Source organism: Gavia stellata, chromosome 8, assembly GCF_030936135.1.
Source record: "Gavia stellata isolate bGavSte3 chromosome 8, bGavSte3.hap2, whole genome shotgun sequence".
NCBI classification, from domain to species: Eukaryota; Metazoa; Chordata; class Aves; order Gaviiformes; family Gaviidae; genus Gavia; species Gavia stellata.
Window position 1 is genome coordinate 39241418 of NC_082601.1, and position 26367 is coordinate 39267784.

The following is a 26367-nucleotide window of genomic DNA, read 5'->3' on the forward strand; positions in this document are numbered from 1 at the left end:
CATTTCTTAAGACCACATTGTTCTTTGGGCACATAAGCCTGCACTTCCAATTGCAACCATACAAACCACCTGACAAGGGGGCTAAGTTCTACCATTAATGTCTTTTAAATGATGTTTCACATTCACAAGGTATTTTAAACCATGAAATGTACTTTCTGGACAATGAGTTAACAATTAGTTAACAAATCGCAATGAAACAGATTTATTTATTTTTTTTAAAATCATTATGTTCAAGAGGTATTACTCATTCTAAACAACTGATTAGCAAAGTTACTGTTAATGAATACCTTGGTAACAGAGAAAAACATATCAATTTATGATGCCCTTCCCAAAGGATGTTGCACTCTGTGCTACTGAACATTGAATCATTGAATAGTAGTAAAAAACGACTCCATCAACAGAGGAAGTACCTTACCTATAGAGAGCTCTTCCACCGATAGTAACCAAGTTAGAAAACACCCTGAAATCTGTCATATTCTCAGGCCATGACTGTATGTTCAAATACCCTGAAGGAGAAAAAGGCATGCATACAAATATCAATGACTTCAGCCATAAAGACTGCTTTATCGCATACATGAATTAAGATAGGTTTAGCCTATAAATGAAAGACAGTGCTGGTCTGAGAAAAATAAATAAATAAATAAATAAATAATGAATGCTGCAGACTACTGTCTTTGAATTCATCAGGCTGCTCACCACTGTCTTCTCTGAGAAGGCAAAGGAGGACTCTAGCAGTCACAGCAGCATTACGTCTACTTTCAACAGCCACAGTGAGGGTGAACCTAAACACAGGCTGAAATCTTGTAAGGCCTCCCAGCCTTTTCTAAACCGCAGCAGCAGGAAAAAAATGGAAATTTGCCTAGATTAAGAACATTTAGTTTTGAAATGTGCTAGAGACTGAGGACAGAAGTTGAGAGATCCATTATGATGCACTAAAAGATGACAAGACTTTCTTAAAACAAAGAACTTGCATTCCTTTCTGAGTGCGTGTGTGTGCGACGACTGCTCATCACCAGAGAGCGTTCTCTGCACAAGTATGTGGGATTACTGATTTTGTGCTACACAGACCTCTACAGAGTGCAGTTCCCTATGATTTTGATTCAGTACTGGACTGAAATGCACTACATCTTTAAGCATAGGGGTAATTCCACTTAAGTAATAGAGCTGAGATTGTCAATTAGACAGTGTGCTTAAGAATGGCAAATTACAGACACCCAGATGCCAGATTATCTTTGACATTAATTAGGGAGAGATTTAGAGCTTACTTTCATTTTTTAATCCCACCAGTTTGCTGAAATACACAACTTTTGAGAGGTGAAGCACGTGGGAGAGAACTCATTTCATATGCCAAACATTTGAGCTCCACCCAGCTACAATCATGCTGTAGCATCCAAAATTGGGTTTTTTTGTGTCTGAAATAGAATTTCCCTTTTTTTTGCATTTCCCTATCTATACATAACCAGCAATCAGTCGAGAACTCAAAGCTGTAGCATCTTCCTCCCTGCCCCCGAATGGGGGAAACTACGATAAGCAAGATGCAAGAAAACGAAGCACTGAGTTCTAGCTATATGACCGCATTGAAAAGCCACAAAAGATGGGAGGGACTACCACCCCACACATTATACATTTGTCTTTAAATTACAGAAGCTAATTTGCAGCAGCATCTGCTGTTAGACCCAGAGAAGTAGCTGCAAAACCAGATTGGCTTGTCTATTTTTTTCCGAGGTGTATTTCAAATGCTTTCAAGTGAAGACCAAGACCCCTCGCCCACTCAACAGTAAGGTCTTGGTCTTCTGATGCTTGTGTACCCCAAATGTAATGGGCATTCTGTATTCATGTGCTAAGGACAACACATGGTGAATATCAACTGATATTGAAGTTGCATATTAAACTTCTATGACATTTACAGCGCAGTGAATTTAAAGAAAAAAGCACCTTGTGTTCTTCAGAAAATCCAACAAATGACAACGACAATCGCTAAGTGAGAAGTTCAGATTATATGAAATCAGTAGTGTGTTACCTGTTATCTCTCTCACTGTTTGGAAGATATTTAATTTCTCTGGATTGATTGCGGCAATTGTGTGATACGGGTCCCTGAAAGATTAAAAAGACAAAATGTGATACTCTGAATAAAAAAAGATCAGGTTCTCAAAGCTATACCACATAGAAAGCAGTATTCAGGAGGTCAACGCTTTGCTTTTAGGCAGCATATGCCACAGATTTCTTCAGACTGTTTCCAATTTCTTTAGACTGCTGGTTCTGCAGAACCTGTGTCTAACTTTTCCCAAGTCATCTTGAAGGAAAACAATGGTGCTTAGCATCTTTAAGGTTCAAATCATGGAAGTTTTCACCAATATTTATGCTCATGGAAAATTCAGGGATTCTAAACAACTATGGGTGACCTCCCTAAAGGAAAGATGAATTTTTAACATTTTTTCCAGGAATACTAGCTCAAATGGTACAGCTGCGATACTGCACTACCAGGCCTAACAAAACTGCTACTGAAATGAGTGACAAGATATAAGCAACACAAAACTAAGAGCCTGCCCGCAGTTCCTGACACACAGCATTAAAAGGGTACATTTTTTAGAAGGTGTTGAATAGGGAACAGCAAAAAGCACAGATCCTTGCCAAGAAAGTTTGTCACCTGAGAAATTAAATACCCCCACCAAACATTAAAATCTCGGAGTTAGATATGCTACAGTGTAAAAAGATGAAGCTGTCCTTGATTTTGAGAGTACCATCATTTAGTAAATATTTTTTTTACCTAATTTTAAAGGAGTAAAGACTCTCCAACTATTTAAGAAACGGACTAGAAGCCTAACCCAAACAAAAATCCTTTAAAAATCCAGGAAAATATTCTTCTGTAGCATTGTGTTATGGTATTTTTGTGGGTTTTCTGTGGGTAGGAAACATCCTCAGTAAACATGGAGCACGCATTTCCACCTCTCCTTCTCCTGCTTCCCAAGAGACATTGTTCTTGGAAAAGGAACACGCAGGTAATCAACCAGGCTGTCTTTGGGGACAGGCCTCACAAGTCTATGTGGTGACAGACTGATGGGGTCACTTCTAACCATCCTGGAAGTCACTCCAGGTTAGCAGCAACAAAATGAGTTCCTGAACCTTAACATAAAGCCCGGTGGACCACAGAAGCATCATATACACTTAATTTCTACAATTTGGGTCTCTTAGAAAACTAGGTAACAAGTTTTGACTACCTAACAGAAACACAGCGCTTTGCTTTTAAAATGCATTACTATTAAAAAAGGAAAACCCTTGCCTGTAGTGAACATGAGGTTGCTAAATTTCACCTCCAAATCCTAAGATAAAGTAGTCTTTAAAGATAGAAATATAAATACAAACTCCTTAAACAGCCAAATGTCTGTTTGTACGTTTTATCAACATATAAAACTGTGGAATAATGCAGTCATCTGCTACCATTCTTATAAGCAGGGCCAAGATTTTACAGCTCTGAGAATGAGAGTTTCAGCTCATGGTGAAACTGGAGCTGGACAACTGAAGGGAAGATAAAAAGCTCACGTGCGCTGAGGGCTTGTTGCTCCTGCTGCAAGTGGGGGGAAGAAGGAGGCAGCATTTGCTGCTAGCTGGGGCTGTCCATTCTTAAACTAGAGCTCTCCTTGGTATATCCCACCCCTTCACAGGCAACAACACAAGCAGAAGGCAGCTTGGCTTTTTAGCACCCCAACCAGAAGGAAACGGTAGAGAGAAGGCTGCATCTGACCTATACAGGTTCTACCCACTCTCCAGCCAATGTGTTTTCTGTCTCTGTCCCAGGCAGCAGATACGTAGCCTAATGAAGTTCCATACACTTCAGCAGAGCGTTACCTTAGAAGAATGAGTACTACTGACTCACCAAAATTTATGTCTACCTTCATCCCACTTAACTTCTGGACATTAATTAAAGCGAAGTTATAATTATTTAATTTATATATAAACTACTATAAATAACTGTGCATCAAAACAATTCATAATTATATATATAGTTTGTATATAAATTATTACAAATTCACAAAGACTAACTTCAAGTACTCAGGAAAGGCAAAGACAGGCTACAGAATCACAGGATCAAAAATATGACGGATCAATTGGAATAGCACAGTTCCCAATGAAAACAAATAAAAAAATTGACTCAGCATCTTTCACTGGAGTTATCCTCTGCGACTACAAAAGGTATTTCAATTCCCCACAGAGAGCTAGACTTTGAAGTCCCTACAATCTGAATCACTAAAAAGTCATACTTTTAAAAGCTGCAGTTCATTCTGAGTAAACGAATTTGTAACAGAACTTAACTAAACGTTGCAGTGGAAATATGTATTATTGTTGTTGGTCTATACTGTCCATTTATATAATAAACTGCTTATGTAGCTAGTGTCATTTTTTTAATTTCCTTTCTATATTATTGATTTGCAAAATGTAATAGAAATTTTAAACAAAAAGCTGTTCCAGAAATACAAAGTTATTTTTATTAATTCCCAAATCATCTTCTCTTCTTTTAATATATATACTACTGTAATTTCTGCTGTGGAAAAATTTAGGGTTGCAGAACTCAGTGTCCTCACACTTAAGATTTGTTGGAGTGAGTTTTCTTCATACAGAATGAGAGACAAAGTGCTACTCAGTTTCAACATTACATGTCCTAGGCTTATATTCTTCTATTAAAATAGAACAAAATATTTTAATCCTCTGCTTTATAGTCCATAATTTAGATATTTTTCTGATGAATACGGTTTTATTCAAGGTTGGTTTTGGTCCCTTTTATTTAGACAGATTTTTTTAATGAGACTCATCTCATAACTTTGCAGCTAATATAACTTCTGCAACAAAACGAGTTCTAATACTCAAAATTACATTTCATGTAATGCACTGGAATAATCCACATAAAATTCCTCACGTCCTCTAGCTGCTTGTCTTGCAGGTACTAGAGCACTTCCTGTCCTGTGAGATTTAACAGATTTACATTCAGCCTCTCGGTCGGTAATTTGGCCAGATCAGAAAGTGTGACGGCCTGAGCGCTGACTCCTGTGTGACCTTCTCCAGGGCTTCAACGGGTTCGAAGCAGCATTTCCTTAAACCACTTGAACCAAAGTCCTTCTTCCTCCCTATGCTACATTAACCTTTCACACTGTACTCTCTGCTGGAGGGATGGGAAGACCAACGACACAGTCAAAGCTCACATTCGCTGGCCTTTTGAGAATGATTGAGCTGTAGGGCCCCACTGAAGGGGATTTTCAACTGTCTTTCTCATGGCTGGAGTCAAGTTGTAGATGAAGCATTACAACCAATCACTATATGAAATCAAGGAAACAAGTTGTTTCTTTCCACCTCACCTAGTAGGGAAATGTGAGCCAGGCAGCCTAGTGTCAACCACTTTATTATAATCTAAACATATCTGAATCTATAGAAAGACTAAAGAAAAATCTGCTGGCACTACTCATGCCAGAATTCTGTTTCAGACCAATCTGCAGATATTGTTAATCACGTTTTCGCTATGCTGTAAAGCTGCAAACATGGAGTTTGTTTGGGAACTCTATTTAAGATATCAAATCTTGACAAGCAGTTGCAAGCAATGTTGAAAGCTTTGAGTAACCTAAAAAGCAAATTAAAATCTGAAGCCTACACAGTGGTAGAAGCAATTGAGTACTTTACACTGTTAATGTACCACAAAATAGCTGCATACTTATCGCAACAAGGGGGCAAAAGGGTTTCATCTTATTTGTGCATGTTGAGGATTTTGCTCACTTTAATATGTCCAGAAATACCTCAAAAGTGTCACATGTAATTCACCATGGCTGATTGCAACATGAAGGCTTGAATTAGTAAGAAGATACCAGCATATTTGTGTTCTCTCAATGACAGAAAGAATACAATGCAAGAAAAGTGGCTACCTGCACTGGACTTTGCCTAACCATCAAAACAGGCTATGTCTGCCTTCCCTGGACAAAACCCGCCCTTGCAGCATTTGCACCATGCATTCATCTTTGCTACAACGGCAAACACACAGTGCAACAAACTATAAATGGCAAGGTACTAGTTATCTGGCTGGTCTATCTTCCTTCAGGAGACATTGGTGAGACTTTTAAACTGGTTCTGTACCTCCACATCTTCAAGCGTTACTAAGACTTACTCAATATACAACCATATTTAAACCAAAATACTGGATTTAAATAGCAGTGAGTTTTGTGTATCTCTGCAATTGAAATTTGACTATATACTTCAAAACTGATTGACAAGAGGGCAGCTTTTCTGCATGTATATGCAGTGACAGCCACCCAGGCTATGACAATTTATGCTTGGTGAGGCACTCTCTCTGTATATTCTGTGCATTAGAGTGCTGGTCATACGAAATTTAAAACAAACTAATGGAAGGTGTAACTTCCCTTTCTCCCTTCTATTCTCTAATCAGCCATTATTGTAAGTCAGTACCGAGGATCTCATAGAGTAACCGAAGACCACAGTTGTCTGCTCTCTTTCTAGTTCAAACAGCCTACTTCATCCTTTCTTTTCCTAAAGGTTGAATCATAAGAATCAAGGTAACAGTTTCCTTCATAATGGAAGGCAGAAAACTAATTTATCCTAGATCTGCTATTCCGTAAAAGAAGCCTGCAGCCATCAGTAAGAGGTGGACACAATTCATTTCTGCTGGCACCATGACGTAATGTCTTAACATTTTGTCACTTACCCATGAATCCCAGTAACAAGGAAGATAAGGTTGCCATTGATCTTGGTACAGTTTACGAACTTGTCAATGTTGCTGGAATCCACCGTCTGAGCTGACACTAAACTCCCTGTTCCAATGCCATCACATGCTGCCAAAACAAGGAGTTTGTGTAAAAAACTAGGAAAAACAACTACTGAATCAGAACATGTTGGTCTTCTAGACACGAGTCTTCATTTCTTTCAGAGGTAAAGCAGCAGAGAAGTGTTAAAATGGCACCCTTTACCCATATCACCAAAGAGGCATGTGCCAATTTAAAACAAACAATAAGCTAAAGTACCTGCCACAGAAGGACATCCTGGCACACAGGTTAAGGTATTTCACACTGCATCTAAAGGCAAGTATGAACCGCACAAAATCCCACTCAAGCCAACTGTAAACAGATAGTTGACATCTTAGCTCAGACTAGCCTGGTGACCACGCCATTTATTTGTGCACTACTCACTGCAGAAACTGAGGAGTCCTAACACTGCCAGCTCAAGTGGTCCCCTTTGCTCTGGTGGATTTGTGAACTTAACCATTCACATGCCATAAGGTCCTTTAGAAAGGATGTACAAATAATTCTTTACTCATCATCCCAACAAGTAAGTTACTGGGGCCTGGAGAAACTTCGGTACCCAGTGAGGAAACTTCCCTGCGTAGCCTTTCTATGTGATTCAGTTGCGTTTTCTGGGACACATGATGCATACAGGAACAAATCCTTCATGAATTCCATCACATAATGTATCCTATCTCCCTAACCAGGCTCCTCTAATGGCAACTACCAGCAGTAGACCTGAACCTTTTACACACGTGATAGCCTTACTCTGTGAGGAGGAAGTTAAGAGCTTGACAGGAACACTAACGTGCATTTTCATGCATAAAACTCTCTGTCCAGCAAAAAACTGCAACTAGGTCAAAGGGCTGGACATTGCCTTCACTTAGAATTCAGCATGTCCGTACCCTGCCTTGGCAGAGATCTCTGTGTTTGACTGTTTCAGCCATGTGGAATGACTGTTGATTTACAGAGTTTTTCATCAGCTTCATTGTGAATTCCCTTCCAGACATGGCTTCCACTAAGACTGAAAAGGGGCACAGGCCCATGATGGTGCTTTACTCCTGAGACCTTCAAGCAGGAAGCAGAAGGTCTCCCTAGTGGAGCTTGGGACACCAAAGTAACCCATAGATTTCAATCTTCTCAACAGCACCTCCACTGAAAAACTTCTAGTCTGTGTTTTAGACACTTAGATAGGAAGTAGAAGATTCTGGGAAAACAGAGACATTTTCAAAAAACAGAGGAAATAAACGGAAACTTAATGTTGTATTGACAAGTATGAGACAAACCATACATTGAAGCCAGGGCTTTAGTGTGGCCCTTTTGGAATCACAGAATCATAGAATCGTTTAAGTTGGAAAAGACCTTTAAGACCATCAAGTCCAACTGTAAACCCAACACTGCTAAGTCCACCACTAAACCATGTCCCTATGACAAAAGGATGGCTCTAAAACACCTCCAGGAAATACTTGTCATTAAAATAACATAATAAATAATTCTTTCAGATTTCTCTAAAACCAACAGAGAAATCTCCTTCATTTTTACCTAATAAAAAGTAATTGGTTTGGTTATATTACCATTACCACTGAATAATTTTTCATTCTATTGTATACACTTCACACACAGCCTACATAGCTCAAAATTCTGTGGATATCCACTGGCTATTGATATTCTACAACATACTCATGAAAAGTATTTCATGCCAAAATAACACCCTGCTCTGCTCTACTACAGTGTAGACCACACTCAAGGAAATTTATACTAAACTACTGCCTACCTTTAGGACAAATGTCAGTGCAGGGCTTGCACATCTTAATACCATTTTCTTCAACCTCCATCTTGGAGCTTGGACATGCGCGGACACAAGAGCTGGAATCTACCACAAAGTTGTCTGCAGGGAAAAAGAAGATATTGGCAGAAAGTGAACCACTGGACTAAATAATCCTGGGACACATGTTTATGGACTCTGTGTCAATCCATATTATTAATTACCTCAGCACTTCCACATTGACATTTATGTTTAATGTTCAGTGTTTTAAGAAGTGTATAAGCAAGCAAATTAGGCATGTTTTCGGAGACTTACGAAAAATCCGTGAATTGTCAGGCCTGATCCCCCCTCCTCCCCTAATTTAGTTTTGTCATTATTTGTGGTAAAAAACCCTACAGTAATTGGAAATAAAACAAGATGCTCTGCCCTGTCTCTTTCATACATACACAAATATATACATCTGGGATAAAACACTGCACAAGACAAAAAGAATTGCAAGTATTTCAATTTTGCCTTGTAAAACAACTGCCAAAGGGGATATAGACTGATCCTACCTAATTGAAAGCTTAATAACATCAAGAAAGGAAAAAAAAAAAGTTCAATGAGGTATTTGGACAAAGAATAGTATCCCTTAAGTAGTGCATGGTATACTAGTTTTGTAAAAAAAAAAAAGAATAATCTTGCTTCAAAAACCCCACCACTCTATTAGAGACAGAACTAAGCCTTGACAGTCACAGCCTCAGCCTACTGTCAATTTGAACTTCTCCAGAGATTCAAAATTTGGATTTTGCTTTGGGTTGAGTTATGGTTCCATTTATTATAGATTACTCATCCTTCTTATATGTAACTTACATATAAAATTATTAATGCATAACAGAACTGTAAACCTTGGTGGGAATGAAAGAGAGAGCAAGAATACTGTCTCCCTTATTTTTCTTTCTAACTAAAACAGCAGTATCAAAGACTATGTAAGTGATGACCCTCTAAATTTTTCTGTCACTTGTCGTCATCTGTCTGGCATCTCAGAAGCATATGTTTTTTACATGCATGGGATTATTCTTTTTTTAACTCCCTCCTCCCCTCTAATTTTACTCTGGAGCTTTAAGACTGTATTGTTGTCACTATTGCATGGTTTTTCCTCATTGGGACAGAACTGCTCAGGAAATATTTATGGTAACTTTCTGTCAAACCATCATTATTCCAAGTTATTGAAAGGGCATCAGTATCATGGAAGCATTTGGTACCAGGTAGTACTGGTGGTGGACTGTTATTCTTCTGAAACAGGAATTTCTACCCTTTCACAATCCCACTAACTATTTTAACAGTTCATTCTGAAATTTACAAATACGGATCTAAAGCATGAATGTAACAAGTGGTGATCAAGAAAACAGAAACCTAGTGAATTCCCTTTCTTCAAGAAAATCACTATAGCATAGGATACTTGGAAAGTGCCAGCAACTCAGAATGTCACTGCCTTTAGTTAACACGACTGAGTTATTACAGGCTGCAAGCACACGTGGAGTGATTTGAGATATTGCACTGTGCACTCATTTTCTCATTGTTTTGTAGGACTCCTGAAATGCAACTCAAACTTTTCCATCACTGCAGGAAAAGGCAGCTAACACAGCACTTACGTGGGCACTTTTTGACGCAAAAAGCCCCATAGGTGTACTTGGCATTGTGATTATGCTCCAGTTGGAAGGTGGTAGGATTGTATACAAAAGTCTGGGGGCACTGCGTGACACATGCACCACTATCATTGAAATTCATACAGGCCTGCAAAACAAAGGAGAAAAAAAAAATAAAATTAGATCATATAGCTGCCTTTGGGGTTTTTTTAGTTTAAAATACAGTCTTGATTGTTCAGACTTGCTGCAACAGTGAGGAACGTGATACACAGTTTCCTACCCTCCATTTTGGCTACTTCGATTTCTTGCTAGGATCTTGGCAAATATGTGAATTTTAAAGGGGGGCTCACTGAGCCCCCTTAATTTGAAACACAGTTGACTGTTACAGCACTTCCTGCAAAAACGTAACAACACTGTAATTTGTTTCATAACTATTGTTACTACTAGCAATCAGCTAATTCACAACTCAATAGTACATTCTAAAACTGCCAACATCTATTTATCATAGCCAGTCTAAACAAATGCTAATGACTTTTTCAGAGGTCCAGCCTTTAGATTTCTTACAGCATGAGCCCATCGTCCAGCTGAAAACTGAAATTCCCAATTAGAAAGCAAGAGGGATAAAACTTCTTTTGAGCTAGCACAGGAGGGGTCATTTCCCTAAATGGCAAGTTTAACAAGGTCAGTTGCTTCATACACTGAAAAAAGAAAATAGGACTTTGTATCATTTAACATTCAAGCTCAGCCACCCACAGCTGACAGAGGACAGGGCCCTGACAAATGAAGAGGCAAGTGTGTGCATAGAGTAATGGTATGCAGGGAAAATAATTGACCGTGCAAGGTTGATAATTAGTAATAGAAAAACCGCACCAATTTTGACATTCCTTATCACTACGTATCGTGTCTATGGTTTTAACCACAGCTTATAAAAAAACTGTGGAGTCATATTCACAAAGCATACCGTAAATGTCAAATTTCATATGAATATGAAAGCTGTAGCCTGGCTTGGATCCCCCTAGCAGTTTAAGCAAACACTGCTACTGGATTCTGCTTCCCCACTAACCTGTCTTCCAGGAGCCAGGTTGCTTTACAAGTTTTAGTCTAGGGATGAATCCTTCCGGTCCTTTTCCAGGTTGTAAAAAATACACATGGTTTTGAATCTTTAAAGAGTCAACAAGTATGCCAACATGTCCCCTCCCATCCAGGGCTGGGAGTGAGAGAAAAGTGAAAAAGATTCCTCTGTTCTGCTGCTTTTACTAACAGTCCTTATCTCCACTCAGATCAGGACCAGCAGGACTGAGGGAGGTTACTTGTCATGTCAGAAGATTTCAGAAGGGAGAGGCTAATAATGTAACCTAGGGAGAAGGACAAAATCTGCTGCTGAAAGGGACAAACGGAGTTCCATGATGAAGGCACTGTTCTATATGGAGCGTGAGCTAAGCCAAACTGCTGATCCTGTCTTTTCTGGTTCTTTGAAATGTGTATTACAGAAACCACCAATTTCTCACAGAACCAGATTTTTTTTTTTTCTTACAAAGATAAATACAGTCAGTTACTTCTTTACTAAGAACTGGATGGGAAGTCCACCCTACGAATAGGTGTCACTTTTTTGGTTCCACTGGGCACTCAACCAGGCCCTCCTATGCATTTCAAGTTTTAGATCCAGTTTGGTTTTCAATGCAAGATAAGAACATCTCTAAAACTTTGGTTTAGCATGTTTGCTTGCAGTTACGTCAGATGATTATTGTCTTGCTTTTAGAACTGAACATGCAAATGATTGTATGGCAGCATATGGAGGAGGATGGATGAATTTTATCTAGAAATATTAAAACCGTATTTACAACAGGATGCTGTAGCAAGCTGCCATAATGCACTAAAGGATTTGCAATGCTTCATAAACTGTACTTTTGCTTATTAATAAATACTAATTTTGTTTGTTTCCTCAACACATTTTTTACATCTGCTGTTGACTTAAAAGGTACTCTATCATGTACATGACAATCCTCTGATAATGGTTTAGCAAATTCATAAAGTAAAGCACACCAATACTCTTCGGAGAGATGGCACTTCTCAGGAAAAGCTCATCTACAAGATTTGGGAACTTTTCATTTATGACTATAATGCTTTGTATAAATTTGTAATTGCTTTGATAATATATGCAAACTTCTAGCATTTGGTGCTAAATGCCGCTAATCTGTGAATGAAAGCACAGGAAAATACACAGTGAAAAAACAAAGTTCTGTATCTCAGCTGAAAGCTAAGCACAGTTGTCTATAGCCTAAAGGGTTACACTTTTCACCCAGTGTGTACTAAGCAAGTAATGACTAGTCCTGAAAATTGCCAGACCCCTGTTGAATTTCTTTTACATTGCTCTCGGGCCAGGAGTGAATGAGAATAAAGTCCTGGGTGCTTCTCTGCTGGATCAGAACAAAACAATAGTTGATTTTTAGCACACGTATTTCTGTAACTGCCACAATTCAGAAAGTCTAACTCATTTTCTTTCAGGCTGCAGTATTACAGACCTTATGCTGCAAATAACTTGTCCTTAACCTTTGAAAATGGACACATATCAACACATCAGCTTTGAGGATGTTCCTCAACAGTCATATGGGAAGAATAACTGCATTTTTCCTCTTTCCTTTACCTATTTTCATTGTACATGACACGGTAAAGAATGTCATTTTCCCATCTCTCTAGTCCAAAGCCAACACAGAACTTCCAGTGAGTGTTGGATCAGGTGTACCACATGTGCTGAATATCTACTTGTGCAAAGCCCCAGCCATAAAGAACTGCTTTAATAAAACCTGTTAGCAGTAAAGCGAGGCCATCACTGCATTTCATCAGCAGCAAAAGAATACCATTTAGAATGTGTTATTGAAGCACAACACCTACAACTATTAAACGATATCTCAACAGTGAGCAAGTTGCAGGTCCAGCCAGGGAAAGATTCATTTTTACCAGGTCATTATGATCTACTTGCCTACACTATCAAAACATCGGCAGTTTTCCATACCGTAAGATCCCTCCTCCCAATTCTATCTGGCAGATTTTAAAAGGAGCCTACCCAACTTTGTAGATAATTTGTCTCTTCAATCCTTTGGGTACCTTTGAAAATCCACCTCTCTGTGCATGTCGTAGTTCTAGGTTTCTTTAGGCCTAGGTTTACTTCCCCTGAAAACATTAGCAAAACTTGTCTCTGCAACCCAGTATGACGAGCTACACATTTTTTGAGATCAGTGTCGGGTTCTGAAGCTGCTTACACTATTATAAATAACGGACTGCAAACTTGTCTAACGGCCTGTATGTTCAGATTGTCTGTTTTTTTAAGGAAAAAGTTAGCCATTTCCTCTTTTTACCTTAAGCACACGTAGTAGCATGCATTTGAGGAGGAGTATTTTGGAAACCACTTTCCTTCCATGTCCACCGAGAAGCATGCCCAGTAAAAAAGCTAAATTTAAATCAAGTCTGGCAGTAATAAGGAACACCTTTCACAGAGAAGCTAAACTGTATTCTTAACATTCAAATAAAAAGCACGGAGAGCAGTAATACAAGCCATGCTCAACTGTAATGATAAATACTTCTAAAAATTCCGTGTCACCTCTAAAAGTTAATTTTAGAGAAGCAAAAGATAAAAATCACAGAGATTAGCATATTAATGGTTCCCAATCTGTATTTACAAATCTCATAAATCTGTTAATGGGTAATATTAAGTAGATAAGTGATGTTAATAAAACGTGAAAAATACTAAATGCTAGAATTTGCAGTCTAAAGATGGGAGTGTGCATGCGATACATTCAAAGGGACAAAACTGTGAATTTCATGGATTAAAGCATTAAGAATTTGCAGTGTGACTGCCAGGAACAAGAAAAATGACAAGTCTCACACTTACAAAGCAATCAGTGTCTTTAGGTCCGGAACAGCCTCCAGCACATTCCCGGTGGCAGCAGTCGCTGACGTAAGGCCCATAGCACCGTCCGTCACACTGCTCTGCACACACTGTCTTCGTTACTAGGAGGAGACAGGAAAAATTATTGTCAGAATCGGAACTAAGAAGATAGCTCTTCAACTGCACGCTGAGGAAAACAACAAACCAAACAGCATACTGAAAACACCCTCACGTTTTAAGGTAATTGCTTCAATGGTACTGGCCACCCATATCCTTCAGAATACCTTCACAATACCTTCTCTTTAGGAACACGTATGTTGCTCGAGGACTGCGGAGGAAGAATTTTTCAAGTGTTTGTTCTTACCCTTGGAAATTCAGGTGAAATATTATTTTAAAATTATTTGGTTTTGTAAACAGCTGATGGAAGGTTATGAAAAAATCCCACAAAATAACAGAAAAGCCCCCCAGTTCCGTCTGAGTTTTCCCCCACGAAGAACAGCAACACTGAGTAAATGACTGAAATTCAGAGTGAGGCCAGCAATCTCAGAGCCAAATGCCGTTCTTGATGGCAACCAACTTGACAAATAGGCAATGAGATAACAGAATAGATTACAACCTGCAGATTGAAACACGTTTGGAAATACCACTTGGTTTTTCTAAATAACACAATCTAGCCTTCATTCACAGGGAAACAACTATATTCTACCAACTGGAAAGCGCAGTGATTTAAATGGTATCACAGTACTGTACCTCAAGGCTTAGTCTTGTGCAAGGAATGGTAAACAAGTGGAGCATCTTCCTCCCCTCACTCAGCTATAGCCTCTATTTTTATTTTGTGGAAAAATAAATTAATATTATCTGCAGGACTACACCAACCACTGCCTACAGAATGCCAGGAAGCTGTGCTGTCAGCTGTCTTTTGATAAAAGCTGGTGTGTTACACTTCTGTAATTAACCTTTACCATTTATTTTGTTAAAAGCATTTAATTACTTCTCTATGGAAAACACTTTTCGAGAAGCCAGAGAACACAAAATTCCATCTAACTTTCTGCTCGATTCTACTATTTAATGTATCAGTAACTCCTTTATAAGTACTTTACAATCCAAATTCCCTCCACTACTTGCCGGAAATACTTAAGGTAATGCCAAAGCTTCTTGATATACACAGTATTTATTTAGGACATTAAAATGTAAATAAGCAAAGAGAAGTCATCATTTATAATCTACCAAATAAAGCGATGCACTTTTAGAGTAATTCCATCTTGCTGATACCAGAGGCAAACTCCCAAACAGAAAACACTTTTGTGCCTTATGCAATCTGATTTCAGCAATAAGGGAAATTTCAGTACATGCACTTGCAGTCAACACTGCTAGAGAAACAGAATAAACAAATTAGGACAGAGATATGAAACAGTGGCATATGTTAAGCAAAACACACATGTTGCAGTATGCTACCACCGCACCATTAGCCGATAGGGACAGAATCTCATCTCACGAAAATGAATGAAGACGTCATTTAGTCAGCGACTGCATATTGTTTTCTGCCAGTTCAGAAACTGGTCCATAGAGCCTTGATGTGCACTGGATGGGACACTATCTGCTTTGACCTCAAAGGGAGGCGAGGCCCAGATTTATCCTGATTTGACGCAGGACCCTATTTGCCAGAGGCTCCCCCTCTGCCATCAGTGGAGAGGCACAGAAGCAGAGGACATTCATTTCATTCCATCCCACGACCCAAATCCTCTGCATTTACCTGTGTCACTTCTCAGACAAGGAGTTAGCCCCCCAGCTGAAGGGGCACCATCCAAACGCTCTGCCTCCCTTTTACACAGCGACCCTCATGACCACGTGTACCTCGTTTTTTAAAGTGACCGCCCCTCTGCTACCACTTTCTGCCCCTCCGGCTGGCGTTACTGCTGCCAGCGGCAGGGCAGGCCCCGAGGCCACGCGCCGAACCACCCCTTGTGGCAGCAGCATGGGGGGGGGGCACCAAAATGGCTGCCCCTCCCCACCGAGCATGCTCAGTGTGCCCCTCCCACCGCACATGCTCAGTGCCCCCTTCCAGAAGGTTCCGCAGGCGGAGGGCACAGCGTCCGGGTTCCCCTCACCAGCACCACCTATCACAGCCTAAAACGTTACAGTGCACCAGCACCAGATTTCCTTTTTTTTTTTCTTATTTTTTTTTTTAATTGCACTAGAGGCAGAGAGGCAAGGAGCCAAATTTCAGGCAGATCAAACCAATGCTGTTACACCAGGAAAAGAGAAGAGGACATGACAGCACGCCATGGTCGCTCACTGGCAGGATGCTGTTAAAAAGCACTCCTCGCTGTTGCTCTACAGCAATTTAACATTTTGCTTAAACGTGGGAAGTTTTGCTGTAAAGCACCTCTGTGTAGACAATTAGTACAAGCCACCTAATTAGCTCAGTTATAATTTATTTACCTCAGTGCGGGCTGCTGTTGGGAACAGGTCAAGATGTCCACCATGACTATACAACCATTGCTTCCCCGTCGAGGAGGTTTCCTGGAAGACTTTTAAATGGGCAAAGAGGCCAAGGCCCAGCAGCATGTCCCACACCATCGGCTGCAAGAGGTACTGGGAATCCTCCACCGCTGCGTCCCCAAAAACGAGCCCTGAGGAGGTGAATCCCCTGCCTCGAGGGGAAGAGGGAAGCTGCCTCTCCTGTGCCTACTGTCCATGACCACAAACCACACCGACCACCCGCGGGCATATTTACAAAAGGCACGGTCTTCTCGCCAACTCACAAGCTATTACTTTTAGCGAGCCAAGATCTGTATTTGCAGGATTACACACTTCTTTCAAGCTGAGCTGCAGATAATAGCGCTTCCCTAGGCTCCGTAGCTTAAACAGTGGTGGGGAATGAGCTCCAACAACAGCAATGGATTTAAGCAATTTACTGACATCTTTTCAGCAGTTTTCACACTATTAGGCTCGGACAAAATCATCTAAATTATTCACCCCCCTCCTCTAGAGCCCCACAGTAAGGGTTATGCAATGTATAAAGATACAGATATTGTCTTTTTTTTTTTTTTTTTTTTAAATTCCCTAACTTTTTAACAGACTACAACAATTTATTCCAGAGTATGTTTCCTTTTTAAAAAAAGCAAGAGCACCCCCCGCACCAGGGCTGACCTGGGGGGATATGACCCCTTTTCAGCACAATACTTAAACAGAGTGCCTTCAAAAAGCATACTCTGCTTATGATTAGGCACCAGCCTAATGAGGGTCTCTACCATGCTGTTCAGGATAGGGAACATTTTGAGTTTTCCTGAAAACTAGGCAGTTATAAAATGCTTTGCAAAATTTACAATTACAGCAAACGTTTGTCACTGTTCTTCCCTAATTGTTTATTTTGCTGAGAAAGCAAACAACACCAACAGAAACACCAACATTTCATTCTAGGGAAAGGCCACAACACACCCTATTTATCTTCTGGTTCATTGCATGCTGTATTTGCTTTATAACTGCTATTGAGGGTCCAGCTCTGAGAAGGACCTGTCAGGTATCTTCAGTGGCACCACACACCAAGACAGAAAAGAGCTTAGTGGGCTCTGAATATCTTTAAGGACTCATATTCAAGACAGTTTGCAATAAAGGGTTTTCCCCAAAGCAAAACAAACACAAGGCAATACTATGTATTGTTGGAAGTCCCAAAACAAGCTGATTGTTCGGATTCCAATAAACGTAACTCAACAGTTCAGCTTCCTGTAATCATTACCATGGGGTAACCCTATAGAAAACGTACACAGCTGCACTGGTTTAAAAAGATAGCAAGCTTTTTCCCCCAAAACTTTCCTCCAAATGCAGTCAATTGATTTTGTAGCTGTGACTCAAGACCTATCCGAAAGAATGAAATGTAAAGGTAAATATTACCCAAAATATCAAACTGTATATTCAGGCTGATGAATGTTGGTGGCTGGCTCCTAGAGGGGACACGTGGCTCAAGATGGTGCCAAGAAGAAAGTGGGGACAGATGGTAGGGGACTGGGCAGCAGCTGCGAATAGGCAGCGTCAACACAGAGCAACCCTGCTGCAAGTTGAGAGAGAAGAGTGGAGCAATACCGACCTCCTCCTCTTGCTACCTAGTGTGGAGACTGTCCGCAGGGGAGCTGGTGGATAGGGGTGATGAGGAGCCCTCACATCACGTCCTTCTTGCAGCCCAGACACGCATGTGAGATCCAGGTGTTCTGGGCTGGGACCCCAGAGGAATTTTAGGTGCCAGATACTCGTTTCTTCACCCAACATAACTGCGAAGACACCCTTCACTAATCAGTTAGGTTTCAAACCAGACTTTTGAGGGTCAGCACAACCACCTGCCATGACACCTACTGACCCTTTGTGGGATCCCAAGAGATCTGAGGGTTCGGCTGCACATAATTGTCACAGTCAGGGCCGGGACAGCAAAGGACAGTGGCAAAAAACCAAGGTCTTGAAAAAACATGCCATGCATTGGGATGGGTTTCGGGGGGACTGCGGAACACCGACTGTCGTTCTCTACTAGTATTTCAGTGCGATATGGCAATAAGCTGTGTTGGGGATGGGGTGGAATGGGCACTTCATATATGTGTGCAATTAATCAGTCTCTCTTATTGTATCCCTTAATCTTTAATTATGTCAGGGCACTATAAATCTATGAAGGAAAAAACGAGAAGTAACTGAAATCAATGAAAAAGTCTTATGAACATACAAAGTTATTAGAGAAATACAAGGATTTTAATTAAAGATGCTGGCTCCAAGCAAAAATGCTGGGTTACCCTGATTGATAGAAGCTGCTGGTTCAGCTCTTTCTGTCTCCCCCACCAGGCTCCCGCTTGCCTTTTGTTGCTCTAATTGGGTACATACTGCATCGGCACCTTCTTTTTCTCAGCAACATCGGCTGCATGAAGACTGTATAAATACAATTATGCTCAGGCCAAACTCCTGTACACATACGCAGTCATGGAGCATTTTACATTTGCTGAATGTTTATGTTTCGGGTTTGATTTAAAGGCCGTTGGCCTTTTTTGCATTCCCTTAGTGGGCCTAAATTTTAATTTCGATTTTTCTCTTTTGTTCCAGTTACATTCCTCTAGGACAAAATGCATAATCTGTCATTTTAATAAAATAATGTATTCAATTTGTAGAAGTTTCAATTTCTTTTCATATGAAAAGTAAAAAATCCCACCAAACTCTTAACAGACATCAACAGCAAAAATAGTAACAACCTAACCAGAGATTTTAAAATTTGATTAGTAACATCCAAAAGCGTTTGTTCCTGTGGTTTTTTTAAAGTGCTTTACATTCTATTTAGTGGGTGCCCAATACTCTTTGAAAAACAGAATATTTTTTGAAGTATTTCCACATTAGCCTTTCCTGGCACTGAAACAAGAATACTGTCTTGCTTTTAAATGTTCAACATTAATATTTACTAATATTTTAATTATAAAAGAAAAATGGATTGTTAACTGCATAAAACAGTACCCTGAAATTACATCCTCTCTACCTCCTAATAGAACAGCTTATTTTAAGTTTCCTATTTATTGCCTTCTTAAATACATAAATTTTCTTGTCACATTTAGAGAGACATTAGGACAGAGTTAGATGCAGGTAGTGTTTCAGATAGAAGTACAGAGACACATTGCTGGAAGGCAACATAAGAAGAAGCTAGGTAGATTATATTCATGCAAAAACCAAAAGGATTTTGGTTTTTTTCCACATGTAATTTGAAATGAAAGACACGGATTAAGATCGTCCATTTTTTTATCCTTTCCCAGGAAAATAATTTAAATCTTATCTTGGGAGGGGGGCTCATTAGAATTTTTTGCTTCAGTGACTCCATAAAAAAATGAAATTATTAAAATGCAGCCGTGCCTCTGAGTTGTTTCTAGGAACAAAATAGATTGACACTGGGATGTAGTACCGCTGAAGTCTTTTCCTACACACGTTTGAAAGACGTGCATCCGCAAGGTGACTAGGTTAAGGTATATGCTATGTTTGTGATACCATTCATCCTGTCTCTGGCTTGTATCTAAGAATAACATTTAGGAGCTTGAAAGCATGGCATGTTTTTTAAAGTCAGAAATGAAGGCAGCAAAAGCATAGCACCACTTGCATTTTTATGTTTCGAGTCCCTACTCATATTCTTATTCTTTGCTTCAAACAGTTTGCAGAAAAACACATTTTGTGAAAGCGCAATGAAGAAATGCCCATTGCCAGCCTAATATTCAGTCTTTTCCTTAAATCCTGCTGTTTACCCAAGGTGCAGTGAGGTCAGGGAGGCAAAGAGGAAGCATATCATAGAAAATTAACTCCTGTCCCTGACAATCAGAGGCTGCAGCATATGCTTGATGGTAAAAGGCTGTAGAGTACCTATTTCAATTAGAATTGTGTGATCTGTGCATCTCCCTGGAACTTAGATGGAATATGTCTTCCCATAGCTTATTATTTTAAATCCACAGTTGCGCCTTAGCCTGTCCCCACCGTTTGGATTTGAGAGGGCAGTCACTGTGAAGAGAGATAGCTGTCACACCTGGAGCAAACCTACCGTGCAGCTCTGCTAAGCTTCTGCCTTCACGACACTGCAGATAAGTTTTTCTCTCTCTGGTATTACTACGTTAATCCACCAAATCAGTTCGCTTATCTGAGAGGAGTGCTTTGTAGAGGTTGAGACCGTGGGAGCTGATCGCCACATGGACTTCTGCAGCCACGCAGAGTCCAGTTGGACTTTCCAACTTTAGATAAGGCTGGAGCCAAGGCCTGAGCCAGGATCATATCATCCTTACGTAACGGCTGAGGTTTTACAGTCTTCCTGGATAACCTAACCACTAAGGCCTGAATAAGCGTACTCAAGTTTGGATGAATTACCCAGGTTCTTACAGAGTTACTAGTTTTAGCAGACAAACAGACCTCTCACTAGGACAGAGAAAGAACCAGCATTAATTAATTGTAACCTAACCACAATATAAAATAACTTGGTCAGCTAGGGTTTAAGACCCTTTCCATTATCTGCTTCAGCATACAACCTTGATGTAAGGAGGCTTTCTGAGCACTGACTTCTTTGGGGCTTTCATAAAGACTGCCAGCAAAGAAAGGAGACGTACTAGCTCGATTCAGGTAAAGAAGAATCTGCTTAGCATGACTGTACCTGGTTCATTACAGTTATTCCTACAACCTGTCCTAAAGCGTTTTTAATCACACCCGCAGATAAAGCTCAATATGAAATAGTAATATAAGAACATGTTAACTTTAGCAGAGCTGTAACTGTCATCAGCTTTTCCACCAACATCAGTTGACGCTCCTGAATGACAAGCAGTGCCCAGCAGGGTGGCAGAGCCTCTGCGGGCGTGCGGCTCCGTTGCCTGTGCCCCTCGCTTTGCCACAGACAGGAGGTCAGCTTGGATTTCCTGCTCGTGCTCACTCGTAAAACGTTCATGTCAAGCTGTCTGCCATTTCTAATTGCCTCTTATCTCTTGCTCAGAGTAGTCAAAAAAAAAAAAGGCATAGCTGCAGTGTTCCTAATATTTCCAACAAAAAAGGCAGATGACATTGGGCTATCATCAGTTCAGAGAGTTAGTTGGTGTGCTTGCTTGATAGCGGTTAATTTGTCACAATCCCTTCCTCCTATCTACAACTCAACCAAGGAAACAAGCGCAAGCTAGAGCAGTGCTCTCTGGGGGAGATACCAGCAACCATTTCATTTCCTAGGAAGAGTGACTCCAGTAAAGGCAACCAATTTCCATCCTCCTAAATTTCAAAGAAAGGAAACGTAAAGGATACTTCTATTCCCCTGGGGGGGGGGGAGAGAAAAAACTTGTAGGAAAAGACAGCTCTCAATTTTCCTCTCTTTTATATTTGCTAATGTTGTGACTGCACTTCCAGCTCTGTAGTGCCTATCTGAAGGAGCTGAAAGCACACAAGGAAGAAACTCTCTCAATATAGTTCATTTTTATTCATTTTAATGTTCTCTAAATTCAAGAGGACAGACAGACATTGTGAACAACCCTTCACTTACTACTTCCTTCACAAAAACCCTATTATTCTCTCTTTCACGACAACTCAAATACATTCTGAAGTTATTATAAAGAGAACAATTCTGCAAGATAACTAATATTCCCAGGCTCCCACTGAAATTAACAGAGTATTTTGGCATTAGGAACTTTGCAGCATCAGGCCGTCATTAAAGATCTCCAAATCTGCCTTGTAGTTTTTTCTGTTCCTGCAGTATTCACTTCAGTATATTCCAAAATAACCATCAATATTCTCAGGAGCTGTGCTCCACGTTGCCGCCAAGAAGTGAAAAGAAAATTCAAGTTAGCTTAAGCATTTTTTGAAAGCACAAGGGAGGAAAGAAAAACATAAATTCACATTGGTGGAAAAAAAAGCAGATCACCTGTTGGTAAAAACATACGGAAAAAAATTCCGAATATTTTAGATTTCTACTAAAACCAGAATTTATAGTATACCTTCACGATTAAAAAAAAAGTAGGATCTCTGTTACATCATTTTTCAGTCCTTTGTTTCTCAGAGTCTTGAATACTTACAGGTCTGGCAGTGGTTCTCTGTGGGTCCCCAGCATCGGCCGGTGCAGGACTTGTGGCATCGACCACCTGCAGGACAGACAGACAGAGAATGAGATTAGAAACGTGGCTTCCTTTCATTTCTTCAGCATCCAGCAACTGATGAAGAGGAGGGTCCATCTTGTCTTTGGAGGGTTTTTATGCTTTACCAAGGTTGAAACAGGGCCTGTAAAAAAGGCACAAATAAATAGCCAGAACTGGTGTCAAACATACATGAAATATGGCTACTTATCTAAGTGCTTTATACCCTAAATACCTCTCTGCTATGTATAATGACTGGGACATTTTAAAACAAAAAAAAGATGAAAAAGTCTGGAGGACTGAGGAACAATTTCATCACCCAGTGCTATTACTATTGCTCTCTACATCCTATGTAAGACCCTCTCATTCCTCCACAGGAGAAGAGATGGCTGTGCTACAGAGGATATACATCTACCTGTCTCATGTTCAATTTCATCTGAACAATGGGGCGATGTGCTCAGTGCTTTTGATTAAAAGCCACCGCCCACCCCCCTACCCCCCCCCAAAAGCTTGCACAGTCTTCATGTCCAGTATCACGGTAAAGGCAATGTGCCCTGTGCAACCACTTAACACCAGCGACAGCTAAGCTCACAGGAACCTTCCTTTTCTGGCTCCTAGTTCACTAGCTGTCTGTGGTTGTGCTTCTGAAGGAAACTCACATGTTGCTCTACGTTGTCCTTCCACATGCTGACAGGTTTAAGCCCTCGAGAGAAAAGGAGCTGTAGGTGCTTTCATTGTAAAATACAGAGGGAGGAGGAAGAGTTAGCAATGGTAGCTTTTCTAGACTGTTAAAACTACCTAGTAATTACCAACCGAAACCTGCTTGGACTGAAGAGGGAGTTGAGTTCACATCTTCCATTTCATGGCTAAATGCTGACCACTGTGTGAGGAAATGGAAAGCAGACAGAAGAACTGGCACGTTCTCCTCTCGCTGCGTCTTACATTATTTGAGAAAACACTTGGGCAGCCCCACGCCAGTCCTGACTCGGAGCAAATGGAGACCTTATTCTGCAGCTCCCATCCAGACGTGGCCAGAGCTCAGTCACACTCCTGCTCTTAGTGCTTCTCCCTCCTGAATGCCGAACGCTCCCAGAGCACGCATGAAGAGCCTGCCTCACTGCACCCTGAGCCCCAGCTGCTAAACCCAAGGTGTGGCAGTGCCTGAGGTGTAGGTAGCCAAGCTCTTTACACCCAGCCAGACCTGAAGGGATGAACTGAGAAACCCGACATAAGCATTGTTAAAGACTATGCACAGTCCTTATCGCTGCTCTTTTGACCAGAGGAACCTAACCTCATCTTTGATTAAACTTTTATTCATCACTGAATACTGCTGAGATTCTATTAAGCGAATTCCCTCTTTGAACCTGATCCAGAAGCTCGCCTTTCAATTCTGTATTAACAGCAGCTGCTGTTAACACTGCTCCATTACACTAAATCAAATACTTCCCACACACCCTGATGGGAGATAGCATTAGAGAAAATGCAAAATGTCTCTCAGCTAAGGTTGGATCACCCCAAAAGAAAACACGGCTCCTCTGCTAGCAGTGTGCCTATACCTATGAGATGTTATACAGCTGAGGAAACCCACTGTGACAGTCGGGTGAAGTCAGACTTTGTCACTACTTTTTCAAAGCTAGCTTTCTTCCCTCAGCACTCGCACAGCATTCATGGCGCTATTGATGATGTTGTATGGTAATTACCACACTGTATGCCAACTACCTTGTTAAAACTACCAGCTCCTTGCTGCATTCATGTTCATTTAAAGCAATTATACTCGGGAAGCATTGTTGCTGACATCACCAGAACATAATTTGCTGTCACATTCTGCCATCTGTTTATTTAGATCACAAACGTACTATAACTACATAATGCAAACTCATTCTGGCTGACAGGGAGGGGGCTCCATCTGGCATGAATAATGCAACTTTAATCAGTAATAACGATTATTATGATTATTAAGAGACTACTGGAACCCTGCGCAGAAAGCAAATACATCCATATTGACTTATAAGAATGGAAGTTTAAAAAGGTGAGGTAAACAGCAACTTCACAGAAGAATTTTAACAGAGGAGACTCAATAAGATACAGTTCGTTTGTTGGTTTTGGTGCTCACCCAACTGAATAAAAATGATCCCCAGGAAGTGAGTTTTATGAACTGGCCATCCCAGACCAACAGAAGTGGGAAGGAGAAAGGGTGGGGGGCCCTGGATGCACGTTCAAATAACCTTTCCGCCACCTACTTTGCTTGGTCCTTGCCCGAGTCGGAGCATCCCTGCTGGGAGCAGCTCGGGAGGAACCACAAGCCATGGATAACAGAGCATTCTCTTGCAAGACTCCGTTTTATGCCTGAACCTTGCTTGTGGTCAAATCTCATGCCTATCTAGCTTAAGGGGTCTGGAGTTTAGGGAGAAAGCCAGAAGTCTTGCAGCTGGATGCAGTATAAAGCACTGCACAGATCACTTGGAACCATATATTCCCGAGGCAGAACAAGGCACCAGCTTGGCTGTTTCCTCCTCTTTCTGTCCTTGGATTCTAGCGCCTTCCAAAACATATCGTATGCACTGGGCTTTCCACTGCAGTACGTGCAGTGAGGTAACACAGAAGAAACTTCAAGCATCCCTCCAAGTGATCTCTAACTAGAGAGGCCGCCCACGCTTCTGCAAAAGCTACACTTAAAATAAAAATCTTCATATTTGAAACTCCTAGGTGCTTAGCTGACCCTCGGTACACAACCAAAAACGCATTCAGCCAACTCTACTCCTCTTGGAAATAAAAGCGATCCAGCACCTTCAAAAAGCATTAAAATTTTTTTTTTTAACTTGCATGCCTGCTTCCTGGTACATGACTTTGTTTGGCAGTGTCAGATGACCATTTGCATTTAAATAGAGATATTTAATGATATAGCAAGAAAAGGCTGCCAGTGTTCTTTTTTCTCGTTGGGAACTCAAAGTATCTGCTTCATTGTTTTCACTTTCCTCAGCTGCACAGACACAACAAGGAGCTGAGCTTGTAGGCAGCACACCTCTGAATTGCATTGTTACCTGTCCTTTTGAAGGTCAAATATACTGAGAATTAAAAAAAACCCCACAAACTCCCTCCAAATAGTGCATCTATATTGGTTTGTTTTTTTAAAAAGAAAAATAACTTTCTTTGCTCTCAGTATGAACTGGTCCAGATTCTGCCCTCATGTAATTCAGTATTTCACCTGTTTTTCCCCACTGTAATAAGGACAGATTGCTACCCATTAAAGATCAGCTCTGTAATTCTAACACAAAAATAGTCCCATGGAAGTCAACATAAGTAGCCAGTAGCATAAGGGGCGTTCATGTGAGGAACAGCTCTCACGATTAGATCTGTATTTCAGGCTTAAATGATAATAAATCTATTGGCCCCAAGATTGATGAGGTTCTTGAAATAATTATACTACTTCTCACAGATCTTTCTGTATATATTTCTCAAAATTTTTAGATTGTAGTGAGCCAACAGATTTGAGAAAAATTTATCAAACAATTCTTGGCATAAAATACATTATTCCTGTTATTCCTTGTGTCTCTTAAAATATTCTAAAAGCCTCCAACACACAGCAGTAAGGGCTAAAAGAAATAACTGATGAAGAAATGGCAAACCACAAAACTGCAGAAGCGTTCTTCCTTTTGTATTGGTGCAACAGAGAGTAAAGAGCTAGAACTCCTTCCTATGATTTCCTCTACTGGTCCTT

At 40.5% G+C, this 26367-nt stretch overlaps 1 protein-coding gene across 1 annotated transcript in view; it reads right to left on the reverse strand.

Moving 5' to 3' along the window:
- Window positions 1–26367, reverse strand: part of ERBB4 (erb-b2 receptor tyrosine kinase 4) — a 397396-nt gene that overhangs the window by 168858 nt on the left and 202171 nt on the right. The window contains exons 5-11 of the mRNA XM_059820585.1: window positions 22593–22658; window positions 14056–14174; window positions 10173–10314; window positions 8548–8661; window positions 6701–6827; window positions 2021–2094; window positions 416–506 (exon numbers count right to left, since the gene is read on the reverse strand). Of these exons, the coding sequence (XP_059676568.1) occupies window positions 416–506; window positions 2021–2094; window positions 6701–6827; window positions 8548–8661; window positions 10173–10314; window positions 14056–14174; window positions 22593–22658 (733 nt within the window). The remainder of the gene's footprint in view (window positions 1–415; window positions 507–2020; window positions 2095–6700; window positions 6828–8547; window positions 8662–10172; window positions 10315–14055; window positions 14175–22592; window positions 22659–26367) is intronic.